The 19,103-nt window shown below is 40.9% G+C and overlaps 1 protein-coding gene across 1 annotated transcript; it reads right to left on the bottom strand.

Moving 5' to 3' along the window:
- Positions 1-1,974: 1,974 nt before the first annotated feature.
- LOC122971055 (ubiquitin carboxyl-terminal hydrolase 31-like) lies at positions 1,975-19,068 on the bottom strand. The gene is made up of 16 exons (XM_044337500.1): positions 16,995-19,068; positions 13,138-13,275; positions 12,859-12,947; positions 11,994-12,086; positions 11,588-11,723; positions 11,077-11,227; positions 10,664-10,844; positions 10,461-10,572; positions 8,292-8,386; positions 7,508-7,585; positions 7,213-7,342; positions 6,783-6,902; positions 5,679-5,904; positions 5,424-5,582; positions 5,156-5,308; positions 1,975-5,050 (listed from the first exon to the last, which is right to left on the bottom strand). Exons 1-16 carry the CDS (start codon positions 17,529-17,531, stop codon positions 3,507-3,509), a joined length of 3,942 nt encoding a protein of 1,313 aa, XP_044193435.1. The 5' UTR covers positions 17,532-19,068; the 3' UTR covers positions 1,975-3,506.
- Between the last annotated feature and the right edge of the window lie 35 nt (positions 19,069-19,103).

Genomic DNA, 19,103 nt, shown 5'->3' with positions numbered 1-19,103 from the left:
AGCAAAAGCAAAACATGTTAACTAATTCAGCATGTTAGCTGCATTATGTTCAGGAGTCAAGAAGGGTAATGTCACGGTTTGTGTGTTAAATCCAGATAAAAGTTGTTGAATTCTCCACTGAGGTCTTGCTAATGATGTTCTCTTGGAAGCTGATACAATTGGCAAACAATTATTGATTTCAGCAGAAGAGCCTGGCTCCTTTACAGAATGATCTTGTGCCAGGTTGCAGTCTGTGAATTTTCTAATTACACTCATACATGCATATTAATTGAGCAACCTCATGTTTTTCTCCAGAATACCAGACAAAATGTTAATTTCTGATAAGCTATACAGAGTAGATCCTTCCTGTTGTATGTGAAGAGCATGTTGTAGCCCCCAACACACCACAGGCAATTTTTAAATTTCATCACTTCTCAGACTGCGCAAGAGGTGAGAAGTGAGAGGGTGAAAATGTAATTCCCAAAACTGATGACTGTTATACAAAATTACAAGAACAGAAAGACAAAGAGGCAGCATTAACTCTTAATATGCCCAGTCTTGGGCCAAACTAATAAAACCCCAATTGAGTTAGCTCTAAATAAATGATGGTGCTGTAGTTTAATAACATATCTCCCTCGCTGACAGCATTATATTTGACGGTACTATATATCTTAATAATCCCCCAAGTTCAAATTGAAGGGCATTTCTCAGGGATAAATTCATGTCGGATGTTGCTTTATTTCCCTAACCTGTTATTTTTTTTATATCTATTGAGATTTTTAGGCAAACACTGAGCTCCACCAAGTGGAGGAAATGAGAAATGAAAATAGAAATCCACAAGAGAAGCTGTAAGAAAACAAACAAACACAAAACTGTAAATGTACAGTAACACAAACCAGCCAAACCTACATATGTCCTCAAAATGTCATTTAATTATATCATTTATTTTCTTCTTGCATTGCTAAATCAATGCCAACAAACACCGCTTTCTCTCATCAAACGGGTGAACACCATAAATGTAAAAAAAAAGAATAAAAATTACATTATATCACAGAATAAAAATGGAAAAATAAAAAAGCATTAATCATTTTCATGCATCTGTGAAAATAAATAAATGTCAACATATTTGTACATCCTTTTTATTTCATCAACATTGTGTGCTGATTTTGAAGATTTTCTACAGTCACTCAAGACTATTGCAGACATGACTGCATTTCAGAGCCACTGCGATGTTTATATACTGCATGTATTGGGTGTTATAACCACAGTATGGACACACTGTAGCCACCAGGCACTGAGGAGAATATCTTGTGTTATTTTGCACTGCGCATCAAGGAACCATTTGTGGTCTATTTATAAACGCTGCTCCTTGAATGTGACACTGACATTCAGTTAATTTAAAATTCTGTTGTATATAATTATAATTTGCTGTCATTTCAATATTTGTATGCGGTTGATAAAAAGTTCAATGATGCCTTTCAGTGCAGTCTCCAACAGTGATAAAAAGTCTCTTCTAGGTGAGCATTAATATTTAAAAAAAAGATGTCCATCCAATAACAGTATCGGTTTTGTTGTAGGTTTTTTGAGACACACAACAATTGACATCAACACAGTGTCCGATTTTAGAGATTATATTGCACATCAACATTTTTTTGGATCATCATGGGAAAAAAACAGCGGTTATTTCAGCATTTTTTCTTGAATGGCCCCCAACATAAATTGTCAACAGGTAAAATTCTAGTCTCAGAAAACAGTCCTATATGAAACACTACTCTCTCTGGAACAGTGTAATTTTAATTCCTCAGCCTTAATGGATCAATTTTTTTTTTTACAGAATCTCATTAAAACTTGCATTTTCAAAGTTGATAAATGAAAGTCATGGCACAATTTGTAAAATGCAGCAATATTTTGTTCCCAAAGTAATAAAAAAAAAAAGAAAAAAGCTTGGAATCATGAGGAAAAAGCGTGAGACAAATGAATACAATACAGAAATCATTTGCATGTGAGTTGATTTACTTTGAGAGGGTGAATGAGCAATACTTATCATCCATACAAAATGTATATCACTTTGAAGAAATGTGCAAACAAAGCTTTAATAAAGAATGCCTTAACATGCTCTCTGATGCTGGCATTTGGAAAAATATACAATTAGAAATATATACACATCCAAGAGTAGCACTTCTACATACTCAGTGTGGGCATTAGCAAGAATTTGCTTGCATAGTTAAGTGCATGCGTAAGCGATTTATCATGCAACAACTGTCATATACTTCATGAATGGTGATCTTTTTACTCAATCTACGTCGGTGCATTCGGTGTTGGTCTAACTCTGTAAATGCAAGCTAAAGATGTGCGCAAGCTGTAATGTCACACGTGAAGACAGAGGATGGGTAAAACACACCATAATGCTATATGTACATGTATGGTGTTCAACAAAGGCATCCCAGCTGTCTTTGAATATGCTGTCTGTGTGCGTTAGTGGCTTTTTTTTTTTGTACATTAACCCTGTGTTCATCTGAGAGGAATGTTTGGAGATGTCTGGCAGTCTGAAGAGGCTGATCCCCATGAGGGCACCGCAGTCAAGTGTTGGCATCAGCAGCTGGAGGGCAGAAGAGGGTGGTGGGTGGGGTTCTCTGAGGGGTAACAGGTTATTACTGGTAAATAAACACAAAACATTTAAGAACCATTATACAAACCAAGGTCTCCAGACATTTAATACCAACGACACATGCTTCTATCCTGCACTTCTCCTCTGCCTCTCGATGACAGTCTAATTTTGGCTGCACAAAAATACTTCTTAAAGGCTGTTGCACAATTACTACATCAAGGAGCATATGTAAACAGCAGTTTGGGTTAAATAGGCTTAATCGGGTTTTTACTTGAAATTACATTTTCAGTGCTTAATAAATATTAAAATTGAATTATAAATTTACCAACACCTGCAGTTATACAATTTTGATTAAATACTTAACTATGATTATCTGAGGCACTGATGTTTGTTGTTGACATATGGCTCTCAATATTGATGGAGAGCTTGTAGATAAAGATTTTTGGAAATAATTCACTGCATCTTCATGTTAAAAATTGCCAGTAAACTTCCTTTGGTGACTGAGTAGTCCGTGTTTGATGTCATGTATCTCAAAAGGTTTCATTCTGCCGTTATATCTGCTTTCCATCATGTGCAAAGTCACTTTTATGTTCACCTCCTACTGAGATGTACTTCTCCCAACTATGCTACAGACAGAACAAGGCAATAATTCAACACATGTGCAGCCCATGCTTATTTATAATACAGTATAATATTCCTCAAAATCATTGCAATCCATACAAAGTGCTTCGTTAAAATCCATTCCTAAATAACTATTTAACAATGTGGACAGTAAATGTCCAGTATGGCAGCTGGTATTCAGTAACGACTGAAAAGCTACAGGTGCTTTAAAGATGTTTGTCAGACACTCAGTCTAGTTTGATCGTAAAACACCTCAGAGCTGCACTAGAGAGATTGTTATTGGGCCCTTGAAAGAACTTTACTTGGACCTCTGGCTAGTTTGTGTGGAGCTGATAGGGATTTTTCTGGACTGCATTGTCTTTTTAGCAGGCTCTTTCTTTGAAGGTTCTTTTGCATTAGCAGAGGACTGGGTGGTCGTTTCTGCTCCAGATAGCTTGGATTTTGTGGAGGGCAGCAGTGAATGCTTAGCTGCACTGGACACCTTAGAGGATTCCTTGTCTTTGGCTGTGCTCACATTAGTCTGGGCCTCTGAAGCCCCATTCTGGGCTTTCTTGCTTGCTCCATGTGGGATTCCCTCTTTTGCTGTGTCTCCACCAACATCCTCTGGACTTCCTTTAGCTTCTGCCGCCCCTGCTTTCCCACCATCACTTGACTTGCGTGTCTCTTTGGGCCTCAGAGCAGTTTTGAAGAAGGACAAACCTTTGTCCTCTATCTTACTGTTCCTTCGAGGCCCCTTTGATGGCGGGGCTGCACTCGCCGATGAAACACCCACACTCGAGGATCGCAGACTAGTCATGGAGGAGCTACTGCTTGAGCTTCGGCCTCCCGCCTTGTTCTCCACAGCACGGCCAGGCCTGACCTCCGCTTTACTACCAGCACTCGACCTGGAGGGAGGACCTCCATGGTTAACCTTCTTCTCTGAGACCACATTGGTCCGTGAGGATTCACGACTAGTACTCCTGTCTGCTACTCTAGTCCTTCCTGAGGCAGAGCTTTTCTCGCCTCCCCCTCTGGGTGATGTCCTCCTCTGAGGCTGTGAGCTTTGTAATCCTGGAGAACCACTCTTTTTCTGTTTGGCAGAGTCAAGATGTATTACCTCCTGGGTTTGTGATGACCCTTTCTTGGAGGGGGTTGCTGTTCTTGAGGAACCAGCCTTACTAGCTTTAGGTGGTCCATCACTTTTATCCTTGGGATTTGATGCCGACTCTGCACCCTTGGTCTGTGTTCGAGAAGGTGACTTGACAATGGCTGGGGATGCAGGAGACAGAGAGCTGGACGATGTTGAGGAGGTGGCAGGACGCTTCTTGGGACTCCTTTCACTCTCCAACCCGGTCTTTGCTGAGGTCTTTTTGACAGCAGCGCTATCTGGAGCCCCATTTCTTTGTTTCGGCTCCTTTGCAGTCGCCCCGTGTCGAGGACTGACTTGTTCAGCAGCAGTGACTACATTATTGTTATCCCCAGCCTGGGTGGAGCTCCTCTGCTCTGCCTGTGCCACAGCCTTGGAGTGAACTTGCTCTATCAGCCTCTTACTGCCTGGATTACTATCCAAAGCTGCAAGAGATGACTTGCCCCCTGAAAATCTTTCTGGCTTAGGTGACCCACTGAAGCAGGAGGTTGACAGCTTGCTATCAACCACCTCTCCTATCCTCTCCAGTGTCGGGGAGGAGGAGTGGGATTCCAGGGAGAAGCGTGAGGGAGAGTTGGAACGAAGTTGAAGCTTAGCGGAGTGTGACCAGGATGGCTTAGTGCCGTTCTCACCAAGCACTAGTGGGCTGGCAATAGAAGATCTTGAGGAGAATGTCTGTCTTTGCATGCCTCTCACTGCTGACCGGCTTGATAAGCCTGCATAGTAGAAAGATACACATCGATATTAGATTCACCAAGAAAATATTCATGTTTGTCACCTTAGAAACAATGAAATAAGCTCAGGAAATAAGTGTCTCTCACCATCGTCCTCGCTCCGTTCACCAGCAAACTCAGCGGACTCAGAAAGGGAGGCCAATGAGGTGCGTCTGGAGGAACCAGATGAGGCTTGGCTAGGTGGACGACTACCCATCAGCCGGCTAATCCAGTGCTCACACAATGAAGAACTAGTGGATCCTAAAGTACCAAACAGACAGTGGTTAAACATGTGCAATATATTTCAAAAGGAACCTTCAAACATGTACAAGATGTAAGGGAGTTTACAGCAATTAAATATGATAATAAAAATTACCTCCAACAGAACTGTTGGCAGACCAAGATGGAATTGTGGCCCGTCTTTGATAAAACAAGATGTAAGCAGTCTGCTTACAGACCTCATCTTCAGAAATGGGTTGAACATCGCTATCATCAAAGCAATACCACTGTCCATCAATGGAGTTCTTACACTGAGCTACAAGACAGAAAGCAATAAAATATAACAAAACCAGTTACTAAAAATCAACTGGTACATGTGTCACTGATTCTGTGGATGCTGCTGCTCTGTTACCTGTGTAATGTCCTCCCTGCATGGTCCCATGATGATTACACACTGCATACAGGTCATAAAGGTAGTCCTCAGGATCACGGCCCATCCCGTAAGGCCGTCTCCATGGCGACCAGTGGGAGGGTAGACTCCAACTGCTCTGGCTCCTCTTTACCATGTGCGGAGCCATGTCCATGCCAGTCAGCGGGAATTTCACCATGTTCTGCATCTTCATCCGTCGATCCCCATCCTAAAGGCAGAGCTTGACATTAACTTTTTTTGCTCACCAGACACTGTGGCTAGTGGTTTTCCAAAGTTGGTAGCCACTCAACATTTTCATTGTCACAATTTTGTTGTTGGGAAATTACATTTTATTTGATTAAAGTTGACTACGGTGTGCTACAATTTATTTGAAGAACTAGATTTACAACCTTTTAAATGTAAATGATCATATAACACCCAAATATAAAATGTATAACACTACAGTCATCAAATATTCAGCTCTGATAAGGTTGTATGTAAAGCTCATGTTGTATGAAACATGCAACCAAGTGAATTGTTTCCTGATTCAAAATTACAGAATTCTATACTTCTAAATGTTTCTTGCTAGCTGTATGTTTACATCCTCAGAAGTGAATGTGAACTGTATGTAGATGCAGCAGTAAGGGTTTTGAGTGTGTGTAAGCCGCCTGGCCATGCTCTCGTAGCTGCAGCAGGCAAGGGGGGGGGCGGGGTGGGGGGCATTTATCAGCCCTCTAAGTGGCTGTAGGAAAGGCAATGCTCACTGGGAGTCGAGCTGACAGCAGTTTTCCTCGGATCGATCTGCAGCGCTGCTCCAGTTTATGACAAAAGAGTTCACAACACGGAATGCCACCCGCCAAAATAGCTAGTAAGAGTGACTGTGTTATACGCAACTGCTGAATTCTACCTGCATTTGGCGGGTGGGCGGGTGCTAATGTCAAGCCCTGTCAGAGGGATCATTTATTTTACAAATTCAAGTTCAGTGACAACAGTATACACTTGGCGAATAGCAAGTTTTTTCATAAACACTTCCTACATAGTAATATAAAAAGATATCTCATGTTTTTGGTTACTCTCACACTTAATCAAGACTGTCTTCATCATTACCTGTCTAAAGCGTTTCAGGTGAAGTATGAGGATGTCTGGCAGGGTCCACAGACTGAGCTTGATGCTGCCCTGCTGAAGCTGCTTACAGTGTGGACATCGCCAAGCATCATCAGGGGCAAGCTGAAATCATTTTGGAAGAAACCTTAGTTAGTAAAGAGCAACTCAACTCCAACTTGTGTTAATGTTTTATTTAGACTGTTTTTATATTTTTTGGTACTGTAAAACATATCAACTGATGCCATTTTTATACATTTCTGAAACAATATTATATAAAAACATGTAGAAAAGCTTAATTGTACTGCCATCTACTGGACATCAAATGATTTTTTAATTTAAGAAACCTCCTTGAACTCACATATGTACTCAGTATCAGTGATATTCTCACCACTACACTACTGCAGCCTACATGATACATGATGTTTCAGCCTACCTGTTCCTCTTTGGTGTAGAGTTGAAAGCACTGGGCAAGTGAGCAGGTCTGAGGCTGCAGGTGCTGCTCCTTTACTTGACGCACACTCTCAGCATCTGGGATGTATTCATCCTCAGTTCTTTTGAACAGACTGCAGGCGTAACATGGCACAGAGGGATCAAACAGAACTTCAAAAGACAGTTACAGTATATATTTTTGTTGAGTTCTCAGGGGAGATATAACACATCACACATCTGCCCTGAACTTAATGAAATATGTGTGATATGAGATTCAGCCCTCGTCAGTTCTCACTTACTAGTCTTTCGTCTCCTTGTCCCATTCAACAACAATTTTGACGTGAGGTGGCCCTCCAGGACCACAAGACTTATATGCTCTGTTAAAAAATTAGGTCAGAACAGGAAATCACATTATATTTTCTATTGTGGGTATTTAGCTGATATCATTTATGCAGAATTATGACTGTATAGAATGATTAGACTACAATAGAGTAAGTTTCAATTTTAGATTGCTACTACAAGTCACTACAATGAGTACAAAAGTACATATCTGCAGAAAGAAAAGAAGAGAAAAAGCAGAGAAACAGATAATTTTGTATCTAAAAAGTTATGTTTGCAAAAGAATTTTATTTGAAGTTTGATGATGAGCATGCCTTTTTGAAATTGCATTTTAGTAGGCATTGCGGTCATGAAGTATACAGTAATCAAATGCGATAAATATGTTCTGACAAATCAAAAAAGTACTACATTATTTCAAACTTCAACTTAGTTTGAGGGTTCATCTTCTGTTTGTTTTTTCATGTGGCAGTGGTGAAGAAATTTTTTTTTCTCATTCCCTCATTTTAATAAATCCGTGTAATAATCTCAATGGTCAACACCCTCTTAGAGGAAAATCTATAAAAACCAGACAAGCTATTATATATCTCAAGAGATATTTTAACATCAGCACGACTAAAGAGTCGGCCCACATTCTGTAGCTCTTCAATCAACTTCAAGTGGACTGCAGGATTTATATAATGATTCAAGTATATACTATTCAAGTATAAGGTAACACTTCCCCCTGGTGGTGAAAAGGGACATTACCTCTCCACAGAGGGATGGCAGAGTGGCTGCTCCTCCTGAGGCAACAGATATGTGATTCCAACTACTCCTACCACACGCAAAGTGAAGGGTCCTACCTACAGACCATCAAGAACGAGACAACATTATAAAACATGACATGGCAGCATTATCAAACAATTACTTTAAAAGGTAATTTTGTAATTTATATACTTTTATGATGTCAGATGTCTGTTAAACATGGTCAAAGTTCCAAAATTTGAGGTGAACGTATGTAAAAATGAGGCCTTAATTTCAAAAGCCCAGGCTCCAGCCTGCTCTGAACGCTCTGTTTGCAAAGTTTCCTCTACTTTCACATCAAACTGACATCAGATTGTTCATGCATGCCCACAAACTGTGTTTTGCTCCTTAACTGTTTTTGCTAAGGTTGTGCCACGGGTGTATATTTTGGATCAGATTCAGGCTTGAACAAGTTCATATTTCGAATAAAGAATAGGGGTCCGTTTCACAAAGCAGGTTTAGTGAAAACTCAGAGTCTGTTAACCCTGAAACTCCAAGTTTTCCGTCTCAAAAAGGGAGGTAACTCAAACCAGAGAAAGAGGGGTAACTCTAGCCTGTTTTAGAGAGAGAGAGTTAATTTAAGCTCTCGGTCAGTTACCGTAATAAGAGACTATGAACCTAATCTGGTCGGGACCAGGTTTTTCTCAATGAACCTCGAGTTTCTCTCTGTCTCCACCCTCTGTCAGAGCCACACACTCCATTTGATTTCCTCATTCATTCAATCAGCAGGTGAGTTTTGGCGTAGTTCTGCCGTCTGTCATTTAAAAAAATCATTAAAAAAAATCAGTCAGTATATTAGAAGTCCATTAGGCACAGTAGGTGGCGACTTTTTTCACTAACATGGCATGTCCTTTTGATAACGATCCTGTGGATGAAGGTGCAGCATTACTGCACATAGAATTAGCCTAAATATTCATCGGCAGATGGTTATCAGACCGCACATAAATGTTCAAGCATTTCCAGACAATTATCTTTTTGAGCTTAGGGCCAGCTCCTCAGCCTCCGTTAGGGGTGGCGGTGCTGGACCACCACCCGTTTTACGGGCATCTGCCTTCTTTCTGTTGGCTGAGTGGAAGTCTGTGTTAGTTTAAATAGGCTTAATTATTTAATAGAACATGATATAGATTAGAAGACATTTACGTGTGTGAAACCAGCAGTCAAACAGCCACTTAATATTTACTTAACAATGTAAAACATGATCAAAATGAGGTACCCCCATGAGATTATGCCGAGGTTTTACCTGTTTGAACAATGTTTTTATATTTCATCCTAAACTGCTGCCAAGTGCGCTTCTCCCCCGCGGCATTGCACCTAGGCTAAATGAAATAAATTAATAGGCAACCATTCAAGCAGTTTTCCTCTGTACTATTATTGTGATTGCAAAGGACCACATTTAAACTTACGCATTGACCCGAGCAGCAATGTTCTCCCACGCTGTCTCCTTCTCTTTTGCAGCTGCAGCGGTGATGCACTTCTTTCTGAAAACGTGTTCAAACTCGTCGTATGAGCGCACTAAGATTTCTAGTTCTAGTGGGGCGAAAAACGCAGCCCTCCTCATCCCCGTTGCCATGGTGACTCGTTGAATCGGGGCACCATTGATGTTGGCTTTTTATCGTTGTGGTGCACGCGCTTAACTACAGGTGAAACTACTCCGAGTTGATTAAACTGACTCAAATCAGCTGTTCTGGAACCGGAAACTCAGAGTTTCCTATCTCAGAGTAGATCAACTCAGAGTTCAGGATTAGACTCAGAGTTTGTTGAGCCTGCTTTGTGAAACGGACCCCTGGAAAAAGAAGCAAAATCCGACTACTATTGTTTGTTTGTGTAGCCTCCAGAGCTGGCAGAAGTCTGCCAAGGGGCATCTTTTAGGAGCTAACAAATCAGAACAGAGTGGGCTCATCGGGAGGGGGGACAGGAGCTAAAGCGGCCTGTTTCAGACAGGCTGAACTGAGTTGCTGCATAAAGGGCTAGTATACAGGAAGAGAAGTTGTTTGAACTATAAATCATGCAAAGATATTCTAGTAGAGCCCCAGAATATAAATATAGACCTGGAAATGTGCATGTCAAGTCCTCTTTGACATCCAATTGTCTGTATGGATGCGTCTGAAGAGTACATTACAGTATGTTATGTACCTGCACAAAGACTCCAGGGCGCAAAAGATGCCGCATCTTCTCCAGAATCTCTTTCTGCAGTACATCCCATGTCACTGTACGCTCCAAATACAGTATAAATGGATTACCAAACCTGCAGGAAAAACGTAAAAAAAATATACAGTTGTAATGCTTTCTTGGGCACAGTGATAGAAATCGTAAAACATTGCTCTTCATTAAAGTACCTGCGTCCTTGCTGTCCAGCACAGGCCCTGTTACACACCAATAGGACGATCTTCTCAGCCTGCCCAGTATTCTTATTGGGACTCTGAGGTGGGGTTGTAGGCTCTTGTATTTGTGTAGATATCCTGTTATTATCTGTTCCATACTTCAAGTTGTTCTGGTTGAGATTTGCATGTGGGCTCCCTGTAATAAAGCAGAAAAAGTTACTCACATGAAGTTTTAAGAAGTGAGAACCGTACACTGTCTTGTAAGCTTCTTCAAAAATCAATCCAATATACTGGTCAGTATGTGTAGTAGCCTCCCGATTAGAACATATATCCAATATTAGTCCATTTCTTATCTAATTTAGTCTCTTACTGGTGTAATAAGACAAAGAGCTAAACGAATTTCTGAAGGAATAAACAGGAAGTTGTACCGCCTCGCTTCGAGCGGATCTGCTCTGGTCTGAATAGCTCAGGTGTCTCGAAGGCAAAGATGGAGTCACTCTCCTGAATGATCTCAAGGTCGTCGTCGTCGTCACAGAAGGAGCGATGAAAGCCGTCGTAGTACATTTCGGTGAGGACGATCTGAGCAGAACAAAAAAGGGGAACAACAGCAGGGTGTGGGTGGCGTTTGAATTAATTCATTTGATCTAAATGACCCAGATATTCCAGAATATCTACCAGGTAGTAACAAAAATTCAGATCAGAGAGGCTTTAGATTCTGAAATACAATGAACGCTTATAAATATTTATATCGCGCTGATAGTAAAATCTGCTCAAATCAGTCTAGATAATCTTAATCTTCTATGAGACACAGCAAACACAAACTTAACCAACACTCCTTCTCTCTATCCAGTTTCCTCAAAGTAGCACACACTAAGTTTAATCCTCTTATTTCTGATACATTCATGTCCTGGAGAAGGAACATTTCAAATGAGGCTGCACCTGTTGAGCAGGGATTTTGGTCTCTTGGGCCACAGCTTGTCTCAGCCTGGACACGGTGCCAGAGAGAGGCACCGCCACCCCGACTCTCATACAGTGGGAGCACTTTCCTTGGTACACTACTGTCACATACAAGGGCCTGCAACACAGACAGAGTGAAATTAATTGGCTGTTTCATAACCATGGCTAGAGTTATGGTTCAAAGATAGACAGCATCTTCTAATTTTAGCATTCTCCTGTCAGATCTTTCATGTTGTTTGTCTATGCTGGGTTTGACAATCTTTTTAATGCCGGCTTCAACAGCAAAATGAGACTGGATCTTGCCTTGCTCGCATTTTCGGATAGAGGGACATTTTTTTGGTGTGACAGATATTGTCTTACTCATAAACTAGATACAGAGTCACCTTACCGTGTGTGAGGTACCGGGATTGGCAGTGAGATGCAGAGGAAAGGATCAAAAGTGTTGCTCTGTTTCTGGCAGTGAGGGCAAGTCAGAGAGGACCTACACAGAGACGTGATGAGAATAATGTAAGGCAGCTGGAACAGTGTATCATTTTTAAAGGAGTAGTAGCCATTTTTGGAAATATGCCTCTTTGCTTTCTAGCCAAGAGTTAGATGAGAAGATCGAACCCACTCTAATTATCTGTACAGTAAATATGAAGCTACAACTACCAGCTGATTGGCTAACTTAGCACAAGGACAAGAAACAGGGAAACAGCTAGCCTGGTTCTGTCCTAAAGTAACAAAATCAGACTACCTAAGCTAATCAGCTGCTAGATGTGGATTCACATTTACCGTACAGACATGAGAGTGATATTGATCTTAACTCTCAGCACGAAAGAGAAGAAGTGCATTTCCCAAAACTACAACTAAATTAGTGGAATACACGAATGAAAAACATAACATTCACTTCTAGTCGATGGTCTGTACAGTGTTATGTTTGATGTGCTGTAAAGATTATAGTTGTGCATAAAGATATGATGTGAAAAAATTACAGGGGGGTAGACAAAATAATGTGCACACTCGTTGAAAAAGGTCCCACAACTTGTGTACCGTTTGTATGTGTATATTTATCAAGGTCAATAGATGACACCTTTTCTACTCTCTGAGGAAATACTCTCTCATATTAATCATTAATGTAGAAATCAGTATTTACATTAGGTATAAATAGATTATATACCTGCAATTAAACAGCAGCATCAGTGGATATCTATGAATCAAACAATGATACATTAATATCACTTGAAAACTTGGGCTGAGATTGAATGTTTCACCTGTATTGTGCCTGAAACAGCTCCTGTACAAAAGAGCCAGGTGCTGGTAGTGGAGATCCTTCAGGGGCATTTTCATCTTCTACTGGAGGCTGGAAAAACAAAGAAAGGCAGTGCAATTATTTGGCAAAGAAGCACAAGATAATGCACATGAAATTACAGCAGGTTGTGCCAAAGAGACGACATCCTGTTGAAATATAAAAACTTTGATCAGAGATTCAGATTACACTATATCTGAATATGTACTGTCTATACTGTCTGTCCAACTGTGTTGCTGTTTACCTTCCTTGGGGGTCTGCTCTCAGGGTGGATGATGTTATTGAGGTCTTCGTGGACTCTATCCAGCAACCAGAGGAGGAATTCCTGGGCATCGTGCTGGGAGTTACCCCTGAACTGAAGGGCGCTCTTTGACACCACATTCTGCAGCAGACAAGAGCAGAATAAACAGATTATGGTTCTAATGGCTCAAAAAGACAGAAGGGATTTTGTAGTGCAATGAGTACCCTTTCTTTCTTTCAACCATGCCTTGTCATAAAATATTCATTAAGTTTGACCAGGATCATGAACAGCACAATCCTAAAGGTCAGCAGAGGTGTGGGTGATGGTGAAATGCAGGCACGGAGAGGCTTTTTAAAAACCAGGACACAGGCTGAAAATCGACAGCTTAACCTCACTGACAATTAGCTATTGGAGATCACAACAGTGTGTACACTACAGAGCCACCCAGGCTGGCAGCTATTAAAGTCACCTCTACTCATGGGCTATCAAATGTCACGCAAGGTCAAAGATATGAAGGAACCGAGCAATGTGCGCTTTCTCAGCCCGCCCCATGAGACATCCTTCCTCATTTTGAAGGCATTAGCAAGGCAGCCTCACCATTTTCTGCAGAAAGTGGTGCAAACAAAGAGCTAGACTCTCATCTGTGGCTTGACCATAGAGGTTGTCCTTAAGTAAAAATCTGTTGATGAAAGTAGATCTTAAGTTGGCTTTAGTATGTTACTCTGACAGTTTGAGGGAGGATACATCACACTCAAACTGAATATCAATTATGCATTTTATTAAATATTTGTCTTTTTGAAACTGTTATGCAGTTTGTTCCTCTCAAGGTCCTGGTGAATAACAGAAAGTGTCCAAAATGTGTGTGATGCTTTGTGTAAAAGTGATCATTGTAGGTGACAAAACATTTGAATGAAGCTTTTACCTAAATAAATGCAATAGTGCAAACATTCATTGTCTGTGAACACAGTTTCAAGTGATTCTAATTAAGAGTAAGTATTGGGAAGAACGTGCTCACTTAAGAAACTTCTATTTTAAATTTGAAGTCTCAAGTTCAATCTGATATATCCCTTATTTTCTCTGACATAACAAAACTCCTCCAGAGACAAAGAGGATGTTACACAACTGTTTTCACAGTCTAAGTAGTACTCCTCACGACAAGGAAACTCATCTTCGTGTGCAAAATCAGTGCTAGCGCTCATTAAAGGTCCTTTTTATAATTTTATTTTGGCTGATCATTACCACAATGAAACACCAGACACAGAAAAAAACAGGATTTGTCACTGATCACAGGAATTATTTTGCATATAGGTACCACAAGGTGTAACTCATTTGAACCCATTCTCCATCTACTATATTTTAAATTAAATCAGGTGAAAGGACCATTATCACAAAGCAGTGCTTGAATTTGATCATTAAATATATATTTATAATACATGTCAGACCTAATCTGTAAAGTCTTAGAACTGTATCAACCATTGATTTCAGTTGCCTTGTGTTGCTTACAGGCTACCACCATTTGTCAGATTTGTTTTACCATCAATCATGTTGTCAAATTAAGTAGCACTTTTCACAAATGGTGAAGGTCTCTCCCAATCATCCTTGAGAGTTTGTGTAGGCAGTTTGGATGGTGTACAACACCATAATCTTCTACACCAATTGCTTCTGAGAGAAAATGGCTTCTGAGACACAGTGGATAATTCCCCTGTGTTGTTATAACGGATGTCCTCCTAATGATCTTTAAGTGCTCTCGGTTATGGCTCAGATTGTGGTCTGAGAGAAGCGGCACAAAGCGGTCACATGTGCACACTCGGCTGTAATGTACACTGAGTTCAATTAGCTGCATTTAAGGCGGTGACGTATAAGTTTGAGAGCAAAATCCATCCAGATATGTAATTTTTTAAAGATATTAGATGAAAAAGTAAGTTACATAACTATTGCATTCCTCCCCAAACATATAAGGAATGACATTACGGGATCTCACCCCGTTTATTTAGATAATCATGAGAAAAAACACTAACTAACAAGAACGATGAGTTTTTGGATATCAGATTTCCTAGTTTATTACAAATTATATACTCAAATTAACATATATTCTTTAGCAAAGTGACAGAAAGCCTGTAGCTGTATTTCCCTACCCAGTCAAACATATTCAAAGTCTCTCTAAAGAGAATAATCTATATCCAATCAGACAGTTTGTACTCTGGCTGGCAACCAAGGTAGAAAAAAATGGACAGAAATAGTAACACCGTCAAGAATAAGTGATGTGTAGTATGGTCCTTTTCAATTCAGCTCCTCTCTATTATGTATTTTGAACTTAAGATGAAAATAGGTTATCAGACAGAAAAAGAAGAACAAAAAGTATCCCTGCTTTGTGAAGAGAACAAGCCTTTGTGATTTTGACAGGCAAACTTTCCAGTGCTTTATGAGGTGAAATGATGAAAACGCAGAAAAGGGCTGGAACAAAAGCTGAGAAGTGTGGAACAGACAAATCGACCGTGGCAGAGAAGAGGCAGTTCAAAAAAACTGATGAGTTTAATTACAGCTCAGCTCTAGCACTCAACACTCAGCTGACCAGCGTTAAACTGCCTTTTAAAGAAAAGAGTTTTGTCTCCTGACACTACTAATCTACTAATAATAAGAGCAAATATTACATAAACTTAATAAGTGTGAGCTCTGCTGGCTCTGATGTGGAATCTGATTCTTGACCAAATACAGCGAGACAAACAAGTTTGTATCTAAACTGTAAAACCAATATTTTTTTCCTATAGAATCGACCAAACACTAATGTTCTGTGACTCATTCTTTTCCAGAAACTTGTTGACAAGCAAACCAGTCATTCAAGGCTGATGCATAATCACTGCATCTGACTGTCTGCAGTTATTCTGATAAATGAGGCATATGCACAATATTTAATGAGCTCACAGTCATAATTTACCATTTGAAAGAAAGCATCTGAATATGATGTTGTAGATGTCAGTGTGTGCAGAATGCAGAAAAGACATTATTTTATTTAAGAATAGTAAAAAAGTAGGATTGTGCAAAATTACTACTACCAGTACTAGTACTACTATTACTACTAGTAGCCCCATGTGTGCATCTCATGTCTTATCCTTTGGGCTGCAACTAACGATCATTTCCATCATCGATTAATCTTCCGATTATTTTCTCGATTCATCAATTTATCGCTTTGTCTGTAAAAATACCAGAACAATAGTGAAACATGCCTGTTATAATTTCTTAGAGCCCAAGGTGACGTCTTCAAATGTCTTGTTTTGTCTAAAATCCAAACATATGCAGTTAACTATCATGTACGACACAGAAATGCTTCAAATCATCAAGTGTGAAGATGAAACCAGCAAATGTTTGGCATTTTCCCTTAAAAAATGACGAAAAAAAAAGATTATTCAATTTTGAAAACAGTATACCAATTAATTTTCTGTCTATCGATTAATCGATTAATCGTTGCAGCTCTAGTTATCAGTAACAGTATCATATTAGAGGCACAAACTGGGGCTAAGGTGCTACAAGCCCATTTGTATCAACCCTCAAAAGTTTACTCTTCTGTTTAAAATAATACTTTCTCTGTTCACAAGTGAACAGATGGCTTAAAATTAACCTCCAGCTGGCAGGAAAACAGCAACCAAACTTCAACAAAAATCATCAAAGCTTTAAACTTGAGAAGATCCTCACATTTCCCTTGTGTTTATTAAAACAGATGAGGGACATTAAGGTATCTGGAAACTTTAATCTAGTCTCTGTGAAGGTATTTGACATAATTTGGGTCTATATGCAGCCATCATGTGCCTCAGTGTCTACTTGTTGTGAGATTAATTATGAAAAATTAAATTCGGACAACATACCTTGAAGTCTCTGCTGTGCTGAGGTGTGTACTCGAAGGTCCACAACGCCCGAACCAGACCGGACAGCTGCTCTGTCACCTCCCCTGCCTCCTGCTGCTGGCTGCCCTTCTTCTGCACCAGCACCCCGTTAGACTTGGCCTTGTCGCTGTTGCTGCTGGTCTCTCCTCCTCCTTTAAACTGCTCCAAAGCCAGGTACTCAGCGAAGAGCTCCGTGTTGCTCAGGCACTGCAAGATAGCGTTCATGAAGCAAGTGTTGCCGTGGTTCTTGAGCCCGGCGACACCCGGCACCTTGTCCCCGAATGGGAAACCCCCGCAATCGCTGTCGTCGGACGGGACTGACCCTCCAGTCGTGGTCGGGATCAAAGTTGCGTCGTCCTTCTCAACCTCGGCGGCCTGCTCGTCGGTGCCGAAATGAGACAGAGTCGAGAGAGTCCGGAGAACTCTGTTCATAAAGCTCCCCACGGAGCGGACCGAGCTCCTCCGGAACAGCTTTTTGCTGAAGGATTTCTTCTCCTTGTTACTCACAACTTTCGACATGGTCGGTCTGGTGGCTTTCCCCGCTTTTTACGCCTTTAAAATCCACAGTGGGCCCCCTTGTTTAGAGCATCGCCTCGACACTGTCATCCCCATGCAGGGACAGCTCCCTCACTTTGCGATGTTTTACGCATATTTCACAGAAATATCAAGGCCTGGCAGTACTGGGGGATCATATCATATTGAGACAGCAGAGTAACATCAAACGACAGTCAGCCCACTTGCAACACTGCGTCGGATTGCATAAACACCCTCCGTGGAGAGCCACCATCAGGGCGCTTTACATGAATGCCTGGGGTAGTCCCGCACCAGCCAGCAGCCGGTCGGTCCGGTGACATAACATCACCTGTGCCATTGTTCAGACACGGAAAAAAACACAAGGTGCTGGGGGTTCCTATCAGCGGACACAATGTCTGTGAGACATAAACATCAAATCAACCTTTCACATTTAGGCTCAAGAGTGACGAGCGGAATTCCTCATCATTTATTAAAGAAACCGCAGCTCCACCCTTTTAAAGGTATTCCTCCACCCCTGCTCGTCAATCCGCGGTAATGTTGAAAACTGACGGGTTGGTGATATTTACCCGGAGGATGCCTTCACTAAACCGACTCCACAGCGGGCGCGCTGGTAGGAGCTCTGCCAAACTGAGGAAGCCCCCGACCGGAGCGGCACAGCCCGCCGCTCCCTCGCGTTCGGCCGCCGACGAGCATCTTTTCTCGCGACAGATGTGAACGGTGCACGTTTGGGTGTCCCCATCCGAAAGTTGTTTTAAATATTTGTTTCTTTCTTAGTTCGCCTTAATTCCTCCTTTGGATGGGATTCATGGCAAGGCCGCGTATCCAGTCTCCATCCTCATCTGTAGGCACCGATACTGCAGGCAGGGCGGTAACGGCTGACGTCAGGGCCAAACACTGGTCCATGTTGGAGGAGAGCAGGTACAGCGGCATGTGATGCTGGATGATGCTCCATCCCCCTTTCTGGCCAGCATGCACACTGATGAGCTCCAATCGGGTAGCAACGGCAGTATATTGACGTTAAAATTAAAATAGCAACTGTCAAATTTACATATTTTGAGGGTCTCTATAAAGATTTCAATAGTACACATTCAACCTACATCTCCCTACAGTGACATGTTATAACATTGTCCTAAATATTGGAAGAACCTTCAAGATCCTTTAGGGGTATTGTGAGGTTTTGTTTTGTTTTGTGATGGGTCTTGTCAGGGATTAGAAATTACTCTTCCTGTCGCCACAGATGTGTCAAACTTAAAATGAAGGCTGCTGTTAATGCTGATTTCCAATTATTATTATTATCAATTATAAGAGACAAAAACATTTTTAATTTTTGTATAGTTGTATTCTACTCCGTTAATTATTTTCATGATTCATTTTTGATTCGACAGTGTCAGAAAATAGTGAAAAATGCCCATCACAATTTCACAGAAGCCCAAATTGCTCCCATATTTTGTCCAACTAACAGTTCAAACCTCCAAGATATTCAATTTACATTATAATTAACATTAAATACAAGTGTGTAAAGCAGAAAATCTTCACATTTGACAGGTTGGAACCAGA

The sequence above is a fragment of the Thunnus albacares genome, chromosome 20, assembly GCF_914725855.1.
Source record: "Thunnus albacares chromosome 20, fThuAlb1.1, whole genome shotgun sequence".
In the NCBI taxonomy this organism is placed as follows: Eukaryota; Metazoa; Chordata; class Actinopteri; order Scombriformes; family Scombridae; genus Thunnus; species Thunnus albacares.
The sequence above is the reverse complement of the archived record's forward strand: the minus strand, read 5'-3'. Positions and strand labels throughout refer to the sequence as shown.